General features: G+C 44.2%; 1 protein-coding gene across 2 annotated transcripts in view; it reads left to right on the top strand.

The window, feature by feature from the left end:
• The first annotated feature begins 3,154 nt into the window (after nt 1-3,154).
• grid1b (glutamate receptor, ionotropic, delta 1b) overlaps nt 3,155-18,803 on the top strand; it is a 364,457-nt gene continuing 348,808 nt past the window's right edge. For both annotated transcript variants that reach the window (XM_030097441.1, XM_030097440.1), the window contains exon 1: nt 3,155-3,405. In XM_030097441.1, coding sequence (XP_029953301.1) covers nt 3,324-3,405 — 82 coding nt within the window. In that variant the 5' untranslated portion in view covers nt 3,155-3,323. The remainder of the gene's footprint in view (nt 3,406-18,803) is intronic.

The following is an 18,803-nucleotide window of genomic DNA, read 5'->3' as shown; positions in this document are numbered from 1 at the left end:
ATTTTAGCCATTTCATTACATTTGACTTGTTATTGTGCCTGATTTTAGTTTTGCGTGAATTTTTCCAAGTATTTGTTCGTAGACAATTTCAACATTTTAGCTGTTTATTTTGCCATTATTTTTCTGTTTTCAGTCATTTCAGGGTTTGTTTGTTTTTTTCTTAAAACCATTTTTATTATCATATTTCTTGTAGTTTTGGCTATTTCCCCCATTTTCATTTGTACTTTTGTTTTGAAAAGTCTTTTGAGCCAGGAGTTTAGAGTCCTTTTGAAAATAACTCTGGTGTGTAAATACAATAAAAAATAGGCTCCATGTTTATTCACGTACTATTTTTTGTGAAATCTTTATGATTTACATGTGGCTCTGGGGCCTCAGGTTGAACATCCCTGATCTGGACAAAAAACTTATTAACTGGAAAATTTGAAAAGGTGAAAGTTTACAGCACAAGTGAGACAAAAGTGAAAATAAACAAATAAATTAAACGCAGCTCATCTACAGTTATTTCACAATCTTTTGGGGATTCTTTTTAAGTGTTTTTTTTTTTTTTGTTTTTTTTTTGAATAGCATCTATAGCTTTGAGTCATTTTTCTGAGTCAATGAGCCACATCTGGCATTAACATGAGTTTGTGCTGATCAGATCACATGTGAGGAGTGCTGACTGTCTACACTTGTCCACATGAAGCATTTTGGGCAAACCACTTGAGTTCAGATTGTATTCCGACCTCTGCGTCACTTGCTCTGAGAGGTGAAAGAGTGTTCAATTATTCTGTCCCAGGACAAAAGCCAGCTTTGGGTTTATCTCGGAAGAACTTTATCTTCATCAACTACAAAGAACGGAGCTGATTGTATAACTATCTGTATAACTATTTCAGAAGCTTTAAATGAAAACGCAGCACGCACTGAGAATGTTTGTGTTTAACATGTATTTTCCTTGTGTCCCAGCGCGTCACCTATTGGTGTTTTTCCATCATTCTATAGCACTACTCCACTCGACTCGACTTGACTCGACTCAGTTTCCATTACAACAGAGTCAAACTTCACAGTGGAGTCACCATTGAGGTGACGGTGGACCTGCTGCTCGGTTTTTGGCTTTTTTGCGAGAGCCAAGGCAAACCGAAGACAGCCAGAGGAGGCTGCGGGCATCGAGACAAAACACAAGCTTGGGAAGTCGTACAGCAGTGTGAAGCTGAAGATGAGACGATACGAATGACACTGTGTGTGATGCTATTTGTAGCTAATACCAGTTTGCTACAATCATTAATTAAGTTCCACGTATGTTCAACACCTTCAAATCATCGCTATAAACTATTAAGATGCATACGCTGTGTGTGGGTTGGAGATCAGTCTAGATTCTCAGACTGATCAGTTTAGACCAGTCAAAAATCGCTGCAAACCAATCAGTCGGTCGGTCATCTGTCAATGTCACATTTTTGGCTTGTCTCAGCTCTCCAGGAATCCCGACAGAGTGGCTCAAAAATACCTGGAACCAGGTACTGGCATGGAAAAACCTAAAAGTCGAGTCCAGTCGGTGTGATAAAAGTACCGGGAACCAGGTACTAACACGTAATGGAAACGCCCACTCAAGGCGAGTTGGAGCCGGTGGAAAAGCACCACATGTGGCCAGATGTATCCCTGACCACCTCGGGAACTGGTCTGAGTGAAACCGCTTCGGCGCCTGTTCAGATCTGCTGTCAGAGCCAGGTGGAAACGGGCCCTTCCATGGGAACTGTCCGTGGTGCTGAAAGCCTTCAGGTCGGCAGAACTACACTCACCCAAACAATTAAAGGACATTTCTGAGGCACAATCATTCTGCAAGAAATATCCTTTAATTGTAAAGGCAAATGTAGTGAGATCGTCCGGCAGAAGTCAGCGCGTGACCCTCGAGATCAGGTCCGAAGCGCAGCTCCATCCCCGCGATCCTCTCGGATCATCTTTACGCACGGTGCATCGTGGAAAAAAAAAAAAAAAAAAAAGAACGAGCCGCTCCAGTCGCCTCCCCGCTGCCTCCCGGTGCATCCGGAGCTCTTTACGCGTGGGTGAGGATCAGAATCGCTCCTAGCTGAGAGAGGGAAAGATGTAGAAAGAGAGAAAGACTGGAACAAAAAAAAAAAAAGCTCTCCGAGATCGCTTCTGTCCGGGGCGTCATCCACAAGCTCTCCAAGCTGCCCGCAGGAGGGTGAAATATCTTCCACTTCAACGACATGAATGTAGAAACCAGACACGCGACTACCTGCCAGACATTTGTCAAACAACACCAGCATTTCTCTGTCCGTGGAAATAAATAGATGAATTAAAAAATAAATAAAGCCGACAAGTGAACAACCAGAAAATGTCTTTGAAAATTACGCACGCACACTGAAGTCAAACACCTTGACTGCAGCGCATCTTCTTCCTCCTCCTCTTCTTCTTGTTTCTCCTCCCGTGAGGAACGTGAACTTGTCTGGGAGAGTGGAGCGTTCATCACCGGGAGAACCGGGGACCGGGGACCGGGGCTGCGCTCCTCCTGCCTCCGAGTCATCCCGACGAGAAACGAAAAAAAAAAAAAAAAACAACCTACCCGTCAAAGAGAGAAGTCCGCCCGGGGCGTGACAGCCTCTGTCTTCCTCCATCCATCCATCCCTCCATCCCTCCATCCATCCATCCCACCACCTCTCTCCACCTCCAGCCTCATCTCTTTTCTCCGGTCGGGCTTCCAGCGCCGTGGATAGAGGCTCTGCAGTCACGTGGGGAGAAGAAGAAAGAGTGATCGAGAGAGAGAGAGAGAGAGAGAGAGAGAGAGAGAGAGAGAGAGAGAGAGAGAGAGAGAGAGAGAGAGAGAGAGCGTCCCTCCTCCTCCTCCTCCGCAGTTTGCAGTGTGTTCTGTCTCAGACTCGGAGGTAGAGAGTCGGAGCTGCGCGTCCATCGGATCTCTCCAACAAACCCCCGGTGTCTTCTCTCATCCTTCCCCCTCTTCTCTTCCCTCCTCACTTCCCCGGATTTCTTTCTTTCTTTCTCTCTCTCTCTCTTGCATCTTTTCTTCTTTTTTTTCTACCCCTTCTTCCTCTTCGTGACTCCGGCCAACACTTTGCTCTTTGGGATTTTTTGCCTGTTTTCTCACTCTCCCGGAGGAGGTTTTTCCATTCAGCCGCTGCATCCATCCATCCATCCTTCCATCCATCCATCCATCCATCCAGCCAGGCAGCCGCCGCTTTTTTTACGCACCGACGCTTATTTTGGATTTGCTCATTTCAACTGGAGGAAAGGAAAAAAAGAAAGAAACAAGAAAAAGACACCAAATTCAGCGCGGTGGATCCGTGGATGTGCCTTTTTGGCTCAAACTGGAGATGGAAATGCTGATATTGTTATTTCATTCCCTGTGGATATTGCAATGCAACACAGTGAGCGCGGACTCCATCATTCACATTGGTAAGAACCCAAACCGGGGATCCTCTCTTTATTTTTTATTTTTTTGCTGTGCGGGTTTTTTTTTTTTTAGGGGCTGCAAACAGCGCGAGGAGCTGCTGCCTGCTGCAGTTTTGTGAAATAGGGAGATTTGTGCTCAAGTTGTCAGAGTTTCTGTGCATTTTGCAAGAAAAAAAAAGAGAGGGAGAGAGAGAACGACAGAGAGAAAACGAAAGAGGACCGGAGCTGGCACCCTGTTGTCATTCTTGCTGGTGGGATCAGCTGCACATCGGAAGGCTGTTGCATCCAGAGCAGAGGCTGGTACAAGAGCCCGCAAAGTGTTGCGCTGCGCCACCCCTCCCTCCTCCCTGCTCCCTCCCTCCTCCCTCCATCCATCTATGCCATTGAAACAGAGAGAGGGAGCTCATGTCCGTGCATATTTACATTTGCATACAGAAAACCTCAGGCTGCTTGGAGAAACTGGCCCGACGTGGGTGTTTGGAGGGTTTCGCTTCATCCATCCATCCTCTCCTCTCCCTCCTCCACATCCTCCCTCCTCTCTCTCTCGCTCTCTCTCCTCCCCTCATCTATCAGCCTGAACTTTGAATTGGACGTGAGTGAAATGTTAATCAACTCAGCCAGGGGAAGAGATGACAAAGGGGACAAACGCTGACTGTTTGGGGCTTTTCTCAAGCATGGAGTGTTGGAGGAGAAGCTCCAGCAGCGCTCTCTGCTCTCCGCTCTCACATTCATGTCACTTTCTCTCTCGGTTGTAGTTCAGGGAAGAAGGAGTCGGATGGGGATCACATGAACTGGAACACAATTTGTACTAATTCCACTCCTCGGTCTTGGAGAAGAGCCACGCGGATTGTGCGAGCGGAGGGTGTTTCACGTCTCTCTGCGGCTCTGAGCGTGGACGCCGGCCTGCGGCGGCACCGAGGAGGCCCCGAATGGTCAGCCAGGAGAGGAAGGAGGGGAGGAGAGAGGGCCGGAGCCATTCAGCTCCAGAGAATACCACTTCCGAATTGAGATTTCTCAATGGACAGTGTTGACAGATTGGCCTTTCAACTGGCCGCGTCTTCACTGTGGAAACAAGTCAGACCGTCAGTCACAGGCAGCAACAGTTAAATACTCAATAAGGAGGAGTTCACTCATTCAAAAAGCTGTTTCCAAATCTAGACACTTTGATGGAGAAGTGAGTCAGCCTGGTGTCCAGACCGTCCTAAATGTGGAAGCAGTTCAGAGTAACAAATATATCTGAGTGAAAACATGACATTTTCAGCCTTTCTGAATACTTCCACTTCCAGTTTCTTTGGCTCCGAGCACCGATGTCTTATAAACACCCAAAACACAATGAAAGTTTTCACTTTGAAAACGTCGAGGATCCACATACAGTTCACTTTCACCTTGAGTTGGATGGACTGGTTAAATAATGCCATGATGACCTTTCAAGTGTTTCTTTGAAGCAGTGCAGAGTAGTTTTGAAAAAGTATATGCTTTTGTGAAATGTCTCATGGTTATTCTAGAAAATGACACCCAGTTTTAATGAAGTCTTCTGGTGGAAAATACAGTGAAAGGTCAAAGAAACTTCTCCTATAGCTGTTGTATTCTGCATGATTTTACAAAGTCCCCCTAACAGCAGAGCTTTGAGGCTAATGCTAGCTTTCCGTCTCTCATGACAGCATCACTGAGATCTCACCTCGGGTCTCGGTGTTGTGTTGGGTCGACTACTTTTCAGAAACTTGCCCAAAAAAAACAATGTTTACTTAGAATTTTTGCACCATCTGCTTGGTGGTTTGGTGGACCGGATTGGAGACTGTTACGGGCCGGTTTTGGCCCACCTGCTTTAGGTTTGACACCTCTGGTCTTCAAGATGTTTTGTGGACAGGCTGGAAGCTGCAGAAATTCCACTGCTACATGAAACACAGAGGTTCTGTGGAGTTTTTTGGCAGAAGAAAGCCTTAATCTGAAAATATCTTCATTAGGTGCAGTTTCTTTTTTTGACATAATGAAGTCTGGTCAGGTTGGAGAAGAGGACAGACTGAATGATACCCATTGCTGTAACATTCTGTATCTTTAAACATTAGGATGTCGTCTGCAGACTCTGATGAAAAAGATTTTCAGTCATACTTTGAAATTGAGAACACTCGAGAACAGACTAGATGCCACAGTGGCATTACAGGGAAAGATTTATTTATTTATCTATTTATTTATTTATTTATTTATTGTAATTGTTGGGAACTCCTGGCACCTTCAGGTTTGTAGGACAGCAGCCGGTGGACAGACTGGATGCCGGATCACGATTTTCCACTGATCTGGGAAATGCTTTAATCGAGACATTGCAGTTCATTTTATCAGCACAGGCTTTGGGGATAAAAGAAACCAGGAGGAAAGTGGATTCAACGGTAAGACACAACCCATATTTCACACTGACTGAGAGGATGTTCTCCCGAGGTTAAGTAATCTGAAAAACCAACCGCTTTTGGTTTTGTCATTCGTCTTCGCTCAGATATTCTACTGTTTCAGGGTTTGTGTCAGAGAAGGAGAACAGATTTTATGCAACAGTGACTCTTCAGTAAAGGTTTCTGGAGATTCTGCAGCTCAGAAGAGATATAATCTGAATGTTGGAGTTTGTTTTAGCTGAGAAATGAGTCGTTTTAAAGGGTTTCTGAACAGTTAAATTAGTACTGACTGGATGCAACAGTCATGATACATGAAATTCACATACTTTACATTCAGTGAAGGAGTTGTGCTGTCGAGAGTTTGGTAAATGAGAAGACCTGGAGTGTTTGGGGAGTTTCCCGTCCCTGGATGCAACAGCAATGCATTGAACATATCGCCCCATTTATTGCCAAGATTCTGTTTAGATTTTGTGTTTCGTGACGAACAAACTGTTGTTGATGAGGGTTCAGTGGAAGACGAGATGAAGGAAAGACTGGACGCTACAGTGACTCACCTGCACTGTCCCCATGCTGTGATTTTTTATAACAACAATAAATCGTCACTAAAATGAGTTGAAAAAAATCTGCGGGAAAAAAAAAATCTTATGTTGAATGATTTTTTTTTTTCCCTGCTGGGCTTAATTAGACTGAAACGGCTAATTTAACATGTTTCCAAACACTGTCAATCACACACACACACACACACACACACACACACACACACACAGACACACGATTCTTTTTCCCCATTCAGCATCGTAGTGACTTCCATTATTTCTTGGAGACTCTAAACTATCACTTCCTGCCAAACTCTTAAATTAAATTCAGTCTATTCCTGACCTTTGTGTGACCTTTGACACCTCCAACCTCGAATAGAATGACCAAGTTCCCAACTTTAAACTTTACTCTTTCGACCAGATAGAACCTTATAAAGTCGGTAAAACAGTGTGCGCTGCCAAAAACAAAGGTTGCGCTCCACAGATTACTCTTTCCACACACACACACACACACACACACACACACACACACACACACACACACACACACACACACACTTTTTTGGATATTTTTCAAATTGAAAGGATCAATCCGACAGAGGAAATTAGAATGTTTTGTTTGGTGCAGTACAAAATGTTCCCACGTATGTCAACAATACAACGTCTCAATCAGAGCGCCGTGTTGAACATCTCCGTCAAAAACTACGCCGTCAACAAACAGAAAAACTGAGAAAAAAAATAGAGTGAAAAAAACAAAGGAGTTCTGTGACGGAGTCAGAACCTGATCACAGGAACATTTCTTTTTATATCGTCGAACATGAATCAGACTGTTCTCTGAAGATATTTCACAAAGTCTGTTTCCGTCCCTCCGCACATACACACGGCATCCGGTGGAATTAAAACCTGTTGGAGCTTCATTTTTCACGTCGGCGTCGATTAATGTGTTCCCAGTCAGTGTGACGGCCTCCGCGGAGAGAGGGATGAGCAGACGAACGGACGGACAGATGGACGGATACTTCAGCGTCCCTCGGGAGAGAGTCGGCAATCAGTCGGCACATGGCAACAAGAGAGAACAGTGATACGGGATTATGGAGAACACAGAACAGTAAATACAACAAACACAGGAGGGCAACACCGCCGGGACGGCACAGCCACATGGAAGGAGGCGGCAGAGGGAGGATTAGAGAAGAGCCGGAGAATTACAACCTGCTTACAGTTACTACTCACCTCCTCTTCAAAGAACAGAGTGGCTTTAATAATCCCTGAAAGGAGAGAAGTAACTCATTATTCCTGTGATGATAATGGTCTCGGGAGGACGCTCTGTCGTCTGGATGTTATCTGAAGTTACATCAGTTGCACACACACACACACACACGGACACGTACACACACACACGCACACAAACAAAACAACGCGATGCAAACACAGATGGTGTGCACACACCGAAAGAGATCACACACATGAATATACAGGACATGCATACACACGGTCAGATCACACACGTGCGCATGCACACTTGTGCGCGTGTGCGCACACATGCGCACACCTGTGCGTGCACACACGCCCGCACAGATCACACATGCATGCACTCACATCATACATGAACAAGAGTACACACAGTCACACACACACACACACAAACATACCCACACATAAACAAAATGATGCAGACAGGAGTGTGCACGTGCACACGCACACACATACACACGCTGGCTGTGATTTGCAGTAAACGTGCTCTGATCCTCTCTGTTTGCTGGGATCTTTTCTGCCTCGATGTTCCAGTAATTCTGTGCTGGACCTTCCTGCTGCAGTAATCCACTCGGCTCCACTCGCTGTTTGTGCTTACAGGATTTTTTTTTTTTTTTTTTCGTGGAAATCTGACAGATATACACACGATGAGCTGTGAACAGGGAGTGTTGTTGTGTTTAACCTAAATCCTGAAGCTTTAGATCGTCCTCTTGTAAATATGACAGATTCATCATCTTCCGGGTTTGTGGATCCTGATAATGAGGCTTTCAAAGATGGCAGGTACAAATCCTCCTCTACTCCTGCTCAACCTTCATCACACGTATATCGAAATGTGTCAGTGTTGCTGTATAAACGGGGCCTCAGAACGAGCTGGTTTCAGACTGTTTATTTCTGGATATTGAAGGTGATCTTGAACCTTGTCGCTGCCTTCATGGACCGATTCATTGCTGTTTTGGTGATCGCATGATGTCATCTTGAATTCGCTTTGCTGGTTTTCCATCGTGCACACGGCATTTAAAAACATTTTCACTCAGATACTCCAATAACTTCTGGCGTGGCCTGGCTTTTCTCTACTTTAATGAACGTTTAGTCACCTCTGAATGCGTCAGGTCTCGGTCTGAATCGGCAGTAAAACCAAATTATTTTTGCTTTCCTGTAAAATGTTAAAAGTTTTCGGTGATTTTGAAGATTTAAAACAAGCAAGGGTGTAAAACGAGAGTGCGTTTGCGTCCTCCCGTGGGGGCTCTCTCAGCTCATTTACAGTTTTTTCTGCTGACGGATCCACTTCTTTGTCTCCACAGTCGCAATGAAGTTAACAGCTCGCGACGCCTCGTCACGGCTTGTAACCGCGGCCAGGAAATCAGATAAAGCAGATTAACTAAACATTAATTCTTCCTTTAACAGATTGTTTCAGTTTAAAGGGGGAAGCCCGGCAGGATCATCTGCATCAGGAGCAGCTCCGACGGGACGAGGGTTAGCTAGCCGCGCGCTAACGCGTCCCGTTGCCGACGGCCCGATGGGATGTGACAGCGGTCCGGCTCCGCTGATCGCCGGAGACGTTTCCCGGTTGGTTTGTCCCCTTCTGCCGCTCTGGTCTCCGGAGTGTCGGTGGCAGGCGCTGGGTGCCGCAGCGTGGGAGGGCTGATGTGTAAAAGAGCTGATACGGGTAAAAACAGGGTGTGGGGGGGGGGGGGGGGCTGGACCTTCATTCGACCTGCTTCAGCCTCTGACCCACTTACTGAGCTGCAGCGTCGTTTCATCTCAACACCACCACAACAGCCGAGCGTCGCACCTGCTTTTATGTCCAACGTGTACAAATCGGATGAAATCGAGGTTTTAAAGTCATCACACGACGGACATGAGTCAGAGGGTGTTCAACCCGTTGCTCTTTGCAGCCTCTGCAGTGCAGGTTTGTCCAGCGACGTTGGTGCTTGAGGAAACTGAAAACGCAACTTTTCCAAAATGCTCCGACTCTGTCTCCATGGAAACGGGGGGAAACTGAAACACTGTTCCTGCACATGCACACCATGACTGCAGCAAGTAGCCAGCAGACGGCTGGCCACCGATTGGCCAGAGTGGTTTTTGACTGCTGTGAAGGTGTGACGCCGTCAAGCTGCTGTCTTTGGCGCCGTGTTTGAATTTGTTTTGCTCGCTGGGAGATCATACCGTTGTATTCTCACTGGACACAACAAATCACTGTTTGCTGCAAGACAAGCCGTATGTTGCTATTTTTTGAGCAGCCACCGGAGTGGTAACCAGGAGGCAGGAGGGAGTAAACAGCGCGTCAGCCACGGCTAACGTGGGTCGACATCCCCCCCAGTAGCCAGTATTAGACTGCGCTCCTTGAATACCGCCACTCTAACTTCGTCATCTGTCCATTCGGATGTCCGTGCTCTCCCCTCGTTCATGTCCGCGGCGTGTTGTTCTCTGCATGTCTGTGTGGTTTCATTACAAAAAGAAAGAACAACCGCCGCCTGCTTCGAATCCTCCTCCTTGTAAGAGGAGACAAAATCCTCATCAAGAAATAATCTGATTAACACCCGTTCATGTGCTGTGGAGCTCTGTTTGTGTGAAAGGAATCAGCTGTTGTTTGGAGTGCCGCCTTGAAGCTGGGACCTCAGCAGAGCGAAGGAAAACAAGTCCTGACCTTTAATTAAATATCAGATCTGAAGCTGTCAGTGAGCGGCACCTCCCCACATGATGGATGCTCTTCAGTGGAAACATCTTCCCAGAGACGAGGGAGGTGAAATCATGATGTGAAGCAGGGTGTCGGTCCTCGGCAGACGCTGGAGTCGATATCGAGCCGTTGTTTGTCGGGATTGTTTCGTTTTTCTGATGGAGTCGAACAAACGCAGGCACACGCTCAGAAGGCACGGGAGACGCTCTGCTCACAGGAAATCTGAGTCTTTCTGTTGTAAATCTGATGTTAAAGAATCTGATTAGAGGTTTTGGAGAGCTGCTGGGTGCACAGTGGGACTGAGCGCTGAAGCAAGGCAGGGTTTTGAAGGCTTTTCATTTGCATTTCTGTGGTTTGTGAATCATTCAGTGGTTTTTTTTTTTGTTGTTGCTTTTTTTTCTCTGTGGATTCTGTTCTCACTGTACAGGACTAGGAGATCCTTTGATGTATTTGATCATGGTCATGGTGATGAAATGGAATTAGCATGCTGACAAGCTAGCTTCTACCCATAATCCAGGTATGTCAAAGACACTCTGCTGTGGCCTGTTTTCATTTTCACACTGAACAAGAACGTGGATCTTGTTTCAGGTTTACATCCTATGGCTTTGAGGATCTTAATTTGAAAGAAATTAGCTTTTCGTCTCACTTCACAGACAGTTTGTGTTATGAGTGGGGATGCATTGGTACCGAACACCAGAATCAGATCCAGTACTGCGCTGAGTACTCGGAAAAGAAGTGTTCTGCGTGTCTTCAGCCTCTCTCAGGTACAACACACCTGAGTCCAATGAGCAGCTCGTTACTGAGCTGCTTCACCAGCCTGATGATGAAACCTTGCAGACGGACTCAGTTGCGCACCGTGCACATGCACAGACGTGTGCGTACTGAGTGTGTGGGAGTGTTCCCATTGCTGTAAGCGGTGTGAAAGGCTGTAAAAGAAGCTGTGACTGCTGGCTGAAACGCTCACCGAAGTTTTTGCCAAACAGTGAGCTCTGCAGAGATCTGGTTTTCAAAGTGCAGCTGATGTGTTTGCTGGGAGCACAGAGCGGCTCCTCAGGAGGTAAATGTGCTGCTTTTTTTTAATTTATTGTCCATGGGCTCTACTGGGTTCTGTGGGTTCAGTGACCTGATGACAACAGCCTTGTAATGATCAATATTTTAATGCTGAGTGATAGTCCAGTGGCAGAAATCTTGCCTGCCAATTGGAAAAGTGTGGTTTGATTCCCACTTCCATATCCAAATATTAATGGATTTATGCTGTGATTTACACACTGTATTGGAAGAAGAGACCAGAAATACCAAAGCAGTCTGAGTTGTACACCCAGCTGCTGTCCACTCTGGGATTTCTGGCACAGACTTTAACATAAAGTCACCTTTTGTTTTTTAAATTATTCTTGTGGCAATTTCTCCTCTGAGAAAACAGCTTTAACTACAGCGGTGACCTTATTCCAGGCAACATTTCTGAACCAAACAAAGTTTTCTGGTGTGCTTCAACCCCACTGACAGATGTTTCATTTTGAGAAAAGTTCTTCTTTTTCTCCTCTTTGCCATGATGATAAAGGTGAGGGTAAAAAAAAAAATATCAGTGTTTATAAAGATTCATGTTATTGCCATATCTAGTTAATTTGAGGCATTTCTGATGGGGAATGATCCTGAAAGCGCTCGGGCATGGTGATTAAGAGCAAGTGGGATTTATCAACTCTGATAACTTAGATATGTGAATGCATGTTTGATAAATACGGATGTTTTTGCACTTGCATTCTAAATTTCCTTCGTGAGAGAGAATTTAGAGCCCTTTCTATGCGCAGTTTCATAAATAAGACTCCAGGACTGCAGAATGACTCCCTGATCTAACAGGAAATGGAAATGATGCTGAGCAGATGGATTCACTATGATGGACACGTCAGTCCAGAGTAGCTGGAAGCCAACAGCCAGTCGACTAACCATGATAAGGACACAATGAACAAGTAACTATCAACCAGTTGAAGAGTGATAAAGACGGGGGTGAAAGTAATCCGGTATGGTCCAGTGCCAAAAGACTGACTAGCAGTGCGAAGTGCCAGGATGATGGGAGAGCGGCTGTCTGTTGAAATCCTCATTCAAAACCAGTCATGGCCACACTCTGGGTTAGACGATAGACCCACTAGCAATGTGTAGGCTTAAAAACTACTTTGGTCTGTTAAGAAATCTTTTAACTCATTCTGAAATGTTTCTGAACTGTCTGTGGAGGCCGGAAAACCCGAGGCATCCGGATCCTGACCAACACTGAGCTGCAGACTAATAAATCGGTGAAGTCATGATGAGTAGTGTGTGATGTCCGTGTGAAAATGCAGCTGTTCAAAAAAAATTAAACATACTGTCTCGTTATAAAAGCTGCACGAAACCCTCAGAGCCTTAAAGTCTGATAAGTGATGAAATTAAATGTATGAGATGAGTCTGGCTTCAGCTCTCCACCTCACCATCTGTGCCGTCGGCTTCTCCCGTGTCCAAAATCTCCGTACGCCAGGATTAAAGTTGGCTCAGTGATGCCTCATTCTCACATCAAATATATATTTTTTTAATCCCAACATTGTCGCAGGAAGCGAAGAATGCCACTTTCAGGCCCCGCTTTGAGCGTAAGCAGCGTTTATGAATGAGACCCCTGGTCCACACACACTCCTGATCATCACCTGTTTGGTCTGAAATTTGTTCATTCTGTCTTCTTCTGGTTTTTCTCTTTCGGCTATGATGTCGTTCCTCATTTGAAAACTTTGGACTCATTCTCTGCGAAGCTGGAGAGGCTGATTTGGGTCAGATGGAGGTTGTATATCTTCTCGCCCCCTGCGGAGGTGCTGAAGGTCCTCTAAACACTGAGCCCATAACAAGTCACTTTTTACGAGGCTCCTGAGGAGGAGCGATCGCCGCGTCCCGTGGGCCGGCCCGTTGATTTACGGCGCAGCCGCGGCGGCGAGCGGACGACGTGCCCGTCTCTTACCCGTGGACACTTTCTGGAAAGGCGAGCCGGAGCCACAGGAATCCAATCTGTCGAGTCTGGCAGAGCCGGCAAGCAGCTGCGGCCTTTTCTCGCCCCGCCGCTAAATAAGATAAACTAACCCTGTTAGGGGAGAACGAGGAGGCTTCCCGCACTGAGCTCAGCCAGGCCGTTTACCTGCGAGCGCACACACACACACACACGCACACGGCTCACTCTGACCAAACATGGCATGTAGCTGAGTGTGTGACCCTGTGAGGACATTGAAATTTCCCACAAAGAAAATTAGTGTCCCTTCATATCCGCAGTGACAGACTGAATGGGAGGCAGAAGCCATGAGATGAAGCTCCGGTTCTTTCTGGTCTTGTTGTAGTTTCCAAGGTACGTATTCAAGGTCTGAATCTTGACTCGTTCTCTGCCCTTAAAGTCTTGCTCTTGATGTGGTCTTGGGATGCTCTGTTCTTGGCCTTGACCTTGGTTATGGGATGCTCTTGTCAAGGTCTTGACTGAGTCTCAGCCCCCTTAAAGTCTTGGTCTTGACTACCGGTAGGTCCCAGGATACTTTTGGTTTTGGTCTTGGACTTGACATGATCTGCCGTTAGTGTCTTGGTCTTGACTTAATTTTGGAATACTCTGGTCTTGGTCTCAACTCAGTCTCAAAACCTTGAAGTCTTGGTCTTGTTTTGCAATTTTCTACCAGTTAGAATTTATCTGGAGCCTCAGAGCATGTTGAACCTGAGACATGAAGACAGCTCAGACCAGTTTTGTTTTGGACTACTATAACTGAATGTTTATTTGCACTTATGAAGTTACATAACTAGATGTTTTAACGAAAGTCTTTTTGTTACTTTTTTTTTTTTTTGCAGTTTTAGGCTTTTGTTTGTTTTTTAGGCTATTTTATTTGGTTCTTTTCACCTTACCCAGCGATTGTTTCCATTTCCAGCTATTGTTGTTTTTAGCCATTTGAACTGTTTTGTCCGTCCAGGTTTGTGAGAGGTTTGAGTTATTTGACCTTTTCTAGTCTTAGCCAGCAGATAAAAGTACTTTCGAGAAAATGTTGGAGAATTTTGAGTTGTTCTTGGAGGCTGATATTGGCACACAAACCTGTGTTTTCAGAGAAAATTTTGGCACCAACAAGTGTTTTTCTTTGTTTCTTTTACTTTTTTTTTTGTCTTTTCTTTTTCAACTCAGTTTCTTCTTGTATCTTGGAAAACTGAAGTTTAGAGAAAACATGACAATCTAGTAGGAGGATACTGTGATTATGGTGGTCAGAAAGTCCTGTTGGTAATCAATCTGTCCTTTCTAAAACCCAAGATAATTGACTAAATGACACCACAGCTCCTAGTTGATTCACTTTGTCCCATTGATTTGCATCAAAAGAGCAGAAACAGAAATTATTCACATTGTCAAGAAGTTTCTTTGTCTCAGATTCTTCCACCAGCAGATGCTCATTTACATGACAGTTATCCAGATTAAAGAAAGTTAAAGACAAATCAGACAGAGAAGTGAAGTGCTTTTGACTGTGTGGGAGATGTTTTCCGATATTATTTTATGTCATAATTGACTCTGTCTTTCATTTTCTTCTCCTGGGACACTCTGTGTGGAGTTTGCATGATCTACCTCCATTGCTCTGAATGTAAGATGAGCTGCAGAGAGACAGAGAATCCCTCCAGCAGTCCCTCTCTCCTTTCTGCTGACTGGAGACATTTTAATGGCTGAATAATTCCAAGAAGTAAAAAAGAAAAAAAAAAACTTGTCTCTTGTTCCTGCGCGTTTGCTCGTCAGTGCAGGATGGTGCACTGCGAGTTTTAAATGAGCTGTTTCCTGCCTTAAGCAGAGAGGTGCAAGTTAACACGAGGCTCAAATCCTGCTGCATCATGAGAACTGTGAGAGAAAGACGAGTTTCTGATGGCACAGAGAAAAAAAAAAAAACCCTCCCCGAGACAGATCGCATTCTGAGCACAAATTTACAGACAAAATGTTTGGGATCCGGGAGCGGGCTCGGCGTGTAATCCGTGTGACGGTGCCGAGGAGCTCCCAGAGCTTTCAGGGGCTCAGGCCAAAGTGAAGCTCAAGTTCCAGCACAAGCATCAGTCTCATGGACGGATTTCAGCAGAATCATGAACCACAGTGGAAGAGACGGAGTTCAGGCAAATAAGAAGTATTCCCCCCTCTGGGTGCCTTCAGCTCAGACATCCTACAATTTAAAGCTGTTAAAAACATGAAATATGAAGGGTTCAGTGCTAATTATGTAGAAATGAAGACGCATGCGAGTAATGACAATCGCAAATAAGCACATGAATAAAACATAAGTTATCACTCATATTGACGTCTTTGTTAGCCTTGTAGGGGCTTCTTCACTTAAACATCTATGTTTGTACGTCAGCATTGTGATCATAATTTAGCGTTGTAGCCGCTGCATGGCTCTGATGCAGGAGGATGAAGCTGGATCTGTTCCCGGACTCGTTTCCCGGCGCTTCGGTGTGGTATCAGTCCAGTGGGGACGTCCCTCTGCCCTCTGGGACGATCTTGTTCATAAATCAATGTATGGAGACAGCGACAGGTTAACGAGGGGGGGACATCAGCTCGCCTCTCTACCGCCGCTCTGCCTCCAACTTTCCGCTGAATAATTCATGCTGTTTGACACACTCGGCCCTGCTATTAACCCTGTTTTCTTTACACTGTATTTTACTCTTTTTCATGTCAGGGAACGAAGCGTTTGTGTTTTTCATTGTTTGCAAACCTCCCGTCCTTAAATTGCCTCTCCGAGGAGCAGAAAAATCCTTGAGAATTGTTTGACTGATGCCAAAAACATGAGAGGAGTTGGAGTCATTACTGCAGGGTTCAAAGAAGAGAGGAGCCGTTTGGACTGCAACCAATCTAATGGAACAGAAAGGAGAAGAATGAGATTAGGGACCTGTTATTGTATCCAGTAATACAAGTTATACAGTCTTTACATAACTGGTTTTTCTACAGTATTAATATCTGATTTACATTCATTAAATGGCAGAAAAAGAAAGGTTTGGATGTTTGTTGTGTCCAGTTTACTTTGATTTTGCTCCAGCTAATTGAATTGTATAGTATCACCATGACTGTCAGAGCTACAAGTATATCTTCACTGGCCTAGCGTGTTACACATTTCAGTCGTATAAACATTACTGTAGAAGATCTTTACTGCAGTTTGTCATTCTCAACATTTGCTGTTTTTGGTTACAAAATTGTTTTGAAATAAATTATGAAAATTCATTTATGTAAGATGCTTTAAATCAATATTTTTGCATTGTTACTATTATGAATTATTGTAAATTTTAGTTATTTTTATTTTAAGTTATTAATTCAGTAATGACAATATAGTTTTGTACAATAAAACTTTAATTTTGAGAGTATGAATATTATTTTTGTGTATTTTTAATACCTTTTGTTTTATTAACAAATAATTAAAACAAATATGTAATAGTACAGTTTATTCAAAGTATAGAATTTTGTCACGTCAACTTGTTTAAAATTGTATTTTATCATCCAGTTGTTGATATATTTCATTGTGAAACTGTTCTTAGACTAACGTCACGATTCGACTCTGTACAGTTCCATTATTGGAGCTGTTCGCTCTGCAGTGAACTCGTGCCGCAGTTCGAACGCCGATCGACGCTCGTTTCCTGTCGACAGCGATCTGATTTATGTTTAAAGTTGTGAACTTCTCTGGCATTAAATTTGGGACGTTGGTTGGCGGTGTTTAACAGGATCTCACAGCTGCGGCGGCTCACTGGATCTTAATATCTGTCACATTATCCGAGCGCTCCGATGAATCTTGTTGGTAATTGGTGCTTGAGCGAGCCAAAGTGGTGGCTCGTGTAGGTGATGTGGACAGATGCACAGTTCATTTGCATTATGTTGGTGTCGCTGATGGTTATTGGCTGTCATAAAGGCAGGATGAAGAGTTTGCTGTACTTTTCAGCTTCCCGTCTGTCTGCTGCCGGAGCGTATCAGCCCTGGATGGGGTGACTTTTGCTGATCCAAACTTCAGATCCTGTCTCTCTCTTTCTGGATGTTCCAATATTGATGTTTACTCACTCGATGACAGTTATTGCACTCGCTCCATACCTTTCTCTTCTGGTTGGTACAACTGGTATGTGTAGCTTGATGCCAGAAGCTGGGATGTGCTCAAAACAATAGTTTGCTCTAGCTGCAAGCTGTAATTTGAAAGAAAATACTCAAAATAGTTTTTAAAAGCATTCTCTATCTGACCACATAAATGTAGGTTTACCCTCACACTTCTCATACTCCTAGGTTTGTCATCAAAGTATTGGTATTGTATCTGGATTGTGTGTTTTCATCAGTGTGATACTGGAATGTATTTCAAACCAACATTGCATCAATATTGTATCATATCTGTATGGTATTGATATCGCACCACTGACATATCGGTATCGTATTGTATCGGCACTGTATTGGTGTCATAGCAGTACCTCATAGTGATGTGTCGTTCGCGAACGTAATGGCTCTATGAGCCGGCTCTTTGAAGTGAACGACGGGAGCCGGCTCCCCACCAATCAGGAGCCGGCTCCCTTCGAGACGCTTTTTTTCTCTGTCTGCGCTGCTTCGTGTGCTGAGCAGAGGGGGGAGGGGCTGCAGCCGAGCACACACACACACACAGCAGCAGCACAGTGAGCACAGGAACGGGTCAAGAGAGGAGAGAGAGTGCAATATGGGGGACAAAAAGAAAGAAAGTAAAAAAGAAATTAGTCATATCAGGAAAAGGAGCCAAATTTGGACTCATTTTAATTATATTGATGGCTCCAAAAGCAGAGTGCATTGTCTGCAAGACCAAAATGTCATATAGTTCCCTCTGAGAGAATCTTCTCTGAACAGGTCAGATAATCACCGATGGAAGAAGCCGAATCAGTCGCTCAAAGCTGAGGCACTTGGCGTTTCTAAATGCCAATCTTCAGTAGAGAGTGCTGATTTTTTTTCTTTTTGTTTTACACATTTTAATTTTTTTTTTTTTGCGTGTTTTTCAGGGGTTCTGTGTTGTTTCAGTCTAAATTGGTCAAAAGTTGAATTGTAAATCGAAGTTCTTGTATTTTATAGTTTATTTATAGCATTGAAGAGTTAATATTTGTAATTTTTATTTTGTTGTTTTGAATTTTTTTCAGGGATTCTGTGTTGTTGTTTGACTTTAAATTTGTTGAGTGTATAAAAAGCTAAAATTGTTTGTATTTGAGAATTTATTTTTTTGTAGATCTGTAAATCAGTCTGCCCCAGAGCAGCTGTGGCTACAATAGTAGCTTACCACCACCGAGTATGGTGTGAACAGGTTGATGTGATATTGCAGTGTGAAGCGCTTTGGGCTCTGTCATGCAGGGTAAAAAGCGCTATACAAGTGTAGTCCACTTACCATTTAAATTTATATTTCGTGTGTTTTTCAGGGATCCTGTGTTTCACTTTAAATCTGTTAAGTATAAAAAAGCTAAAAGTTTATTCTTGTATTTCATAGTTTATTTGTTGTTGCACTGAAAAGTAAATATTTGTAATTTACATTTTGTTGTGTCATGTGTTTTTCAGGAATTCTGTGTTGCTTGACTTTAAAGTTG

This window comes from Salarias fasciatus, chromosome 8, assembly GCF_902148845.1.
Source record: "Salarias fasciatus chromosome 8, fSalaFa1.1, whole genome shotgun sequence".
NCBI classification, from domain to species: Eukaryota; Metazoa; Chordata; class Actinopteri; order Blenniiformes; family Blenniidae; genus Salarias; species Salarias fasciatus.
The sequence above is the reverse complement of the archived record's forward strand: the minus strand, read 5'-3'. Positions and strand labels throughout refer to the sequence as shown.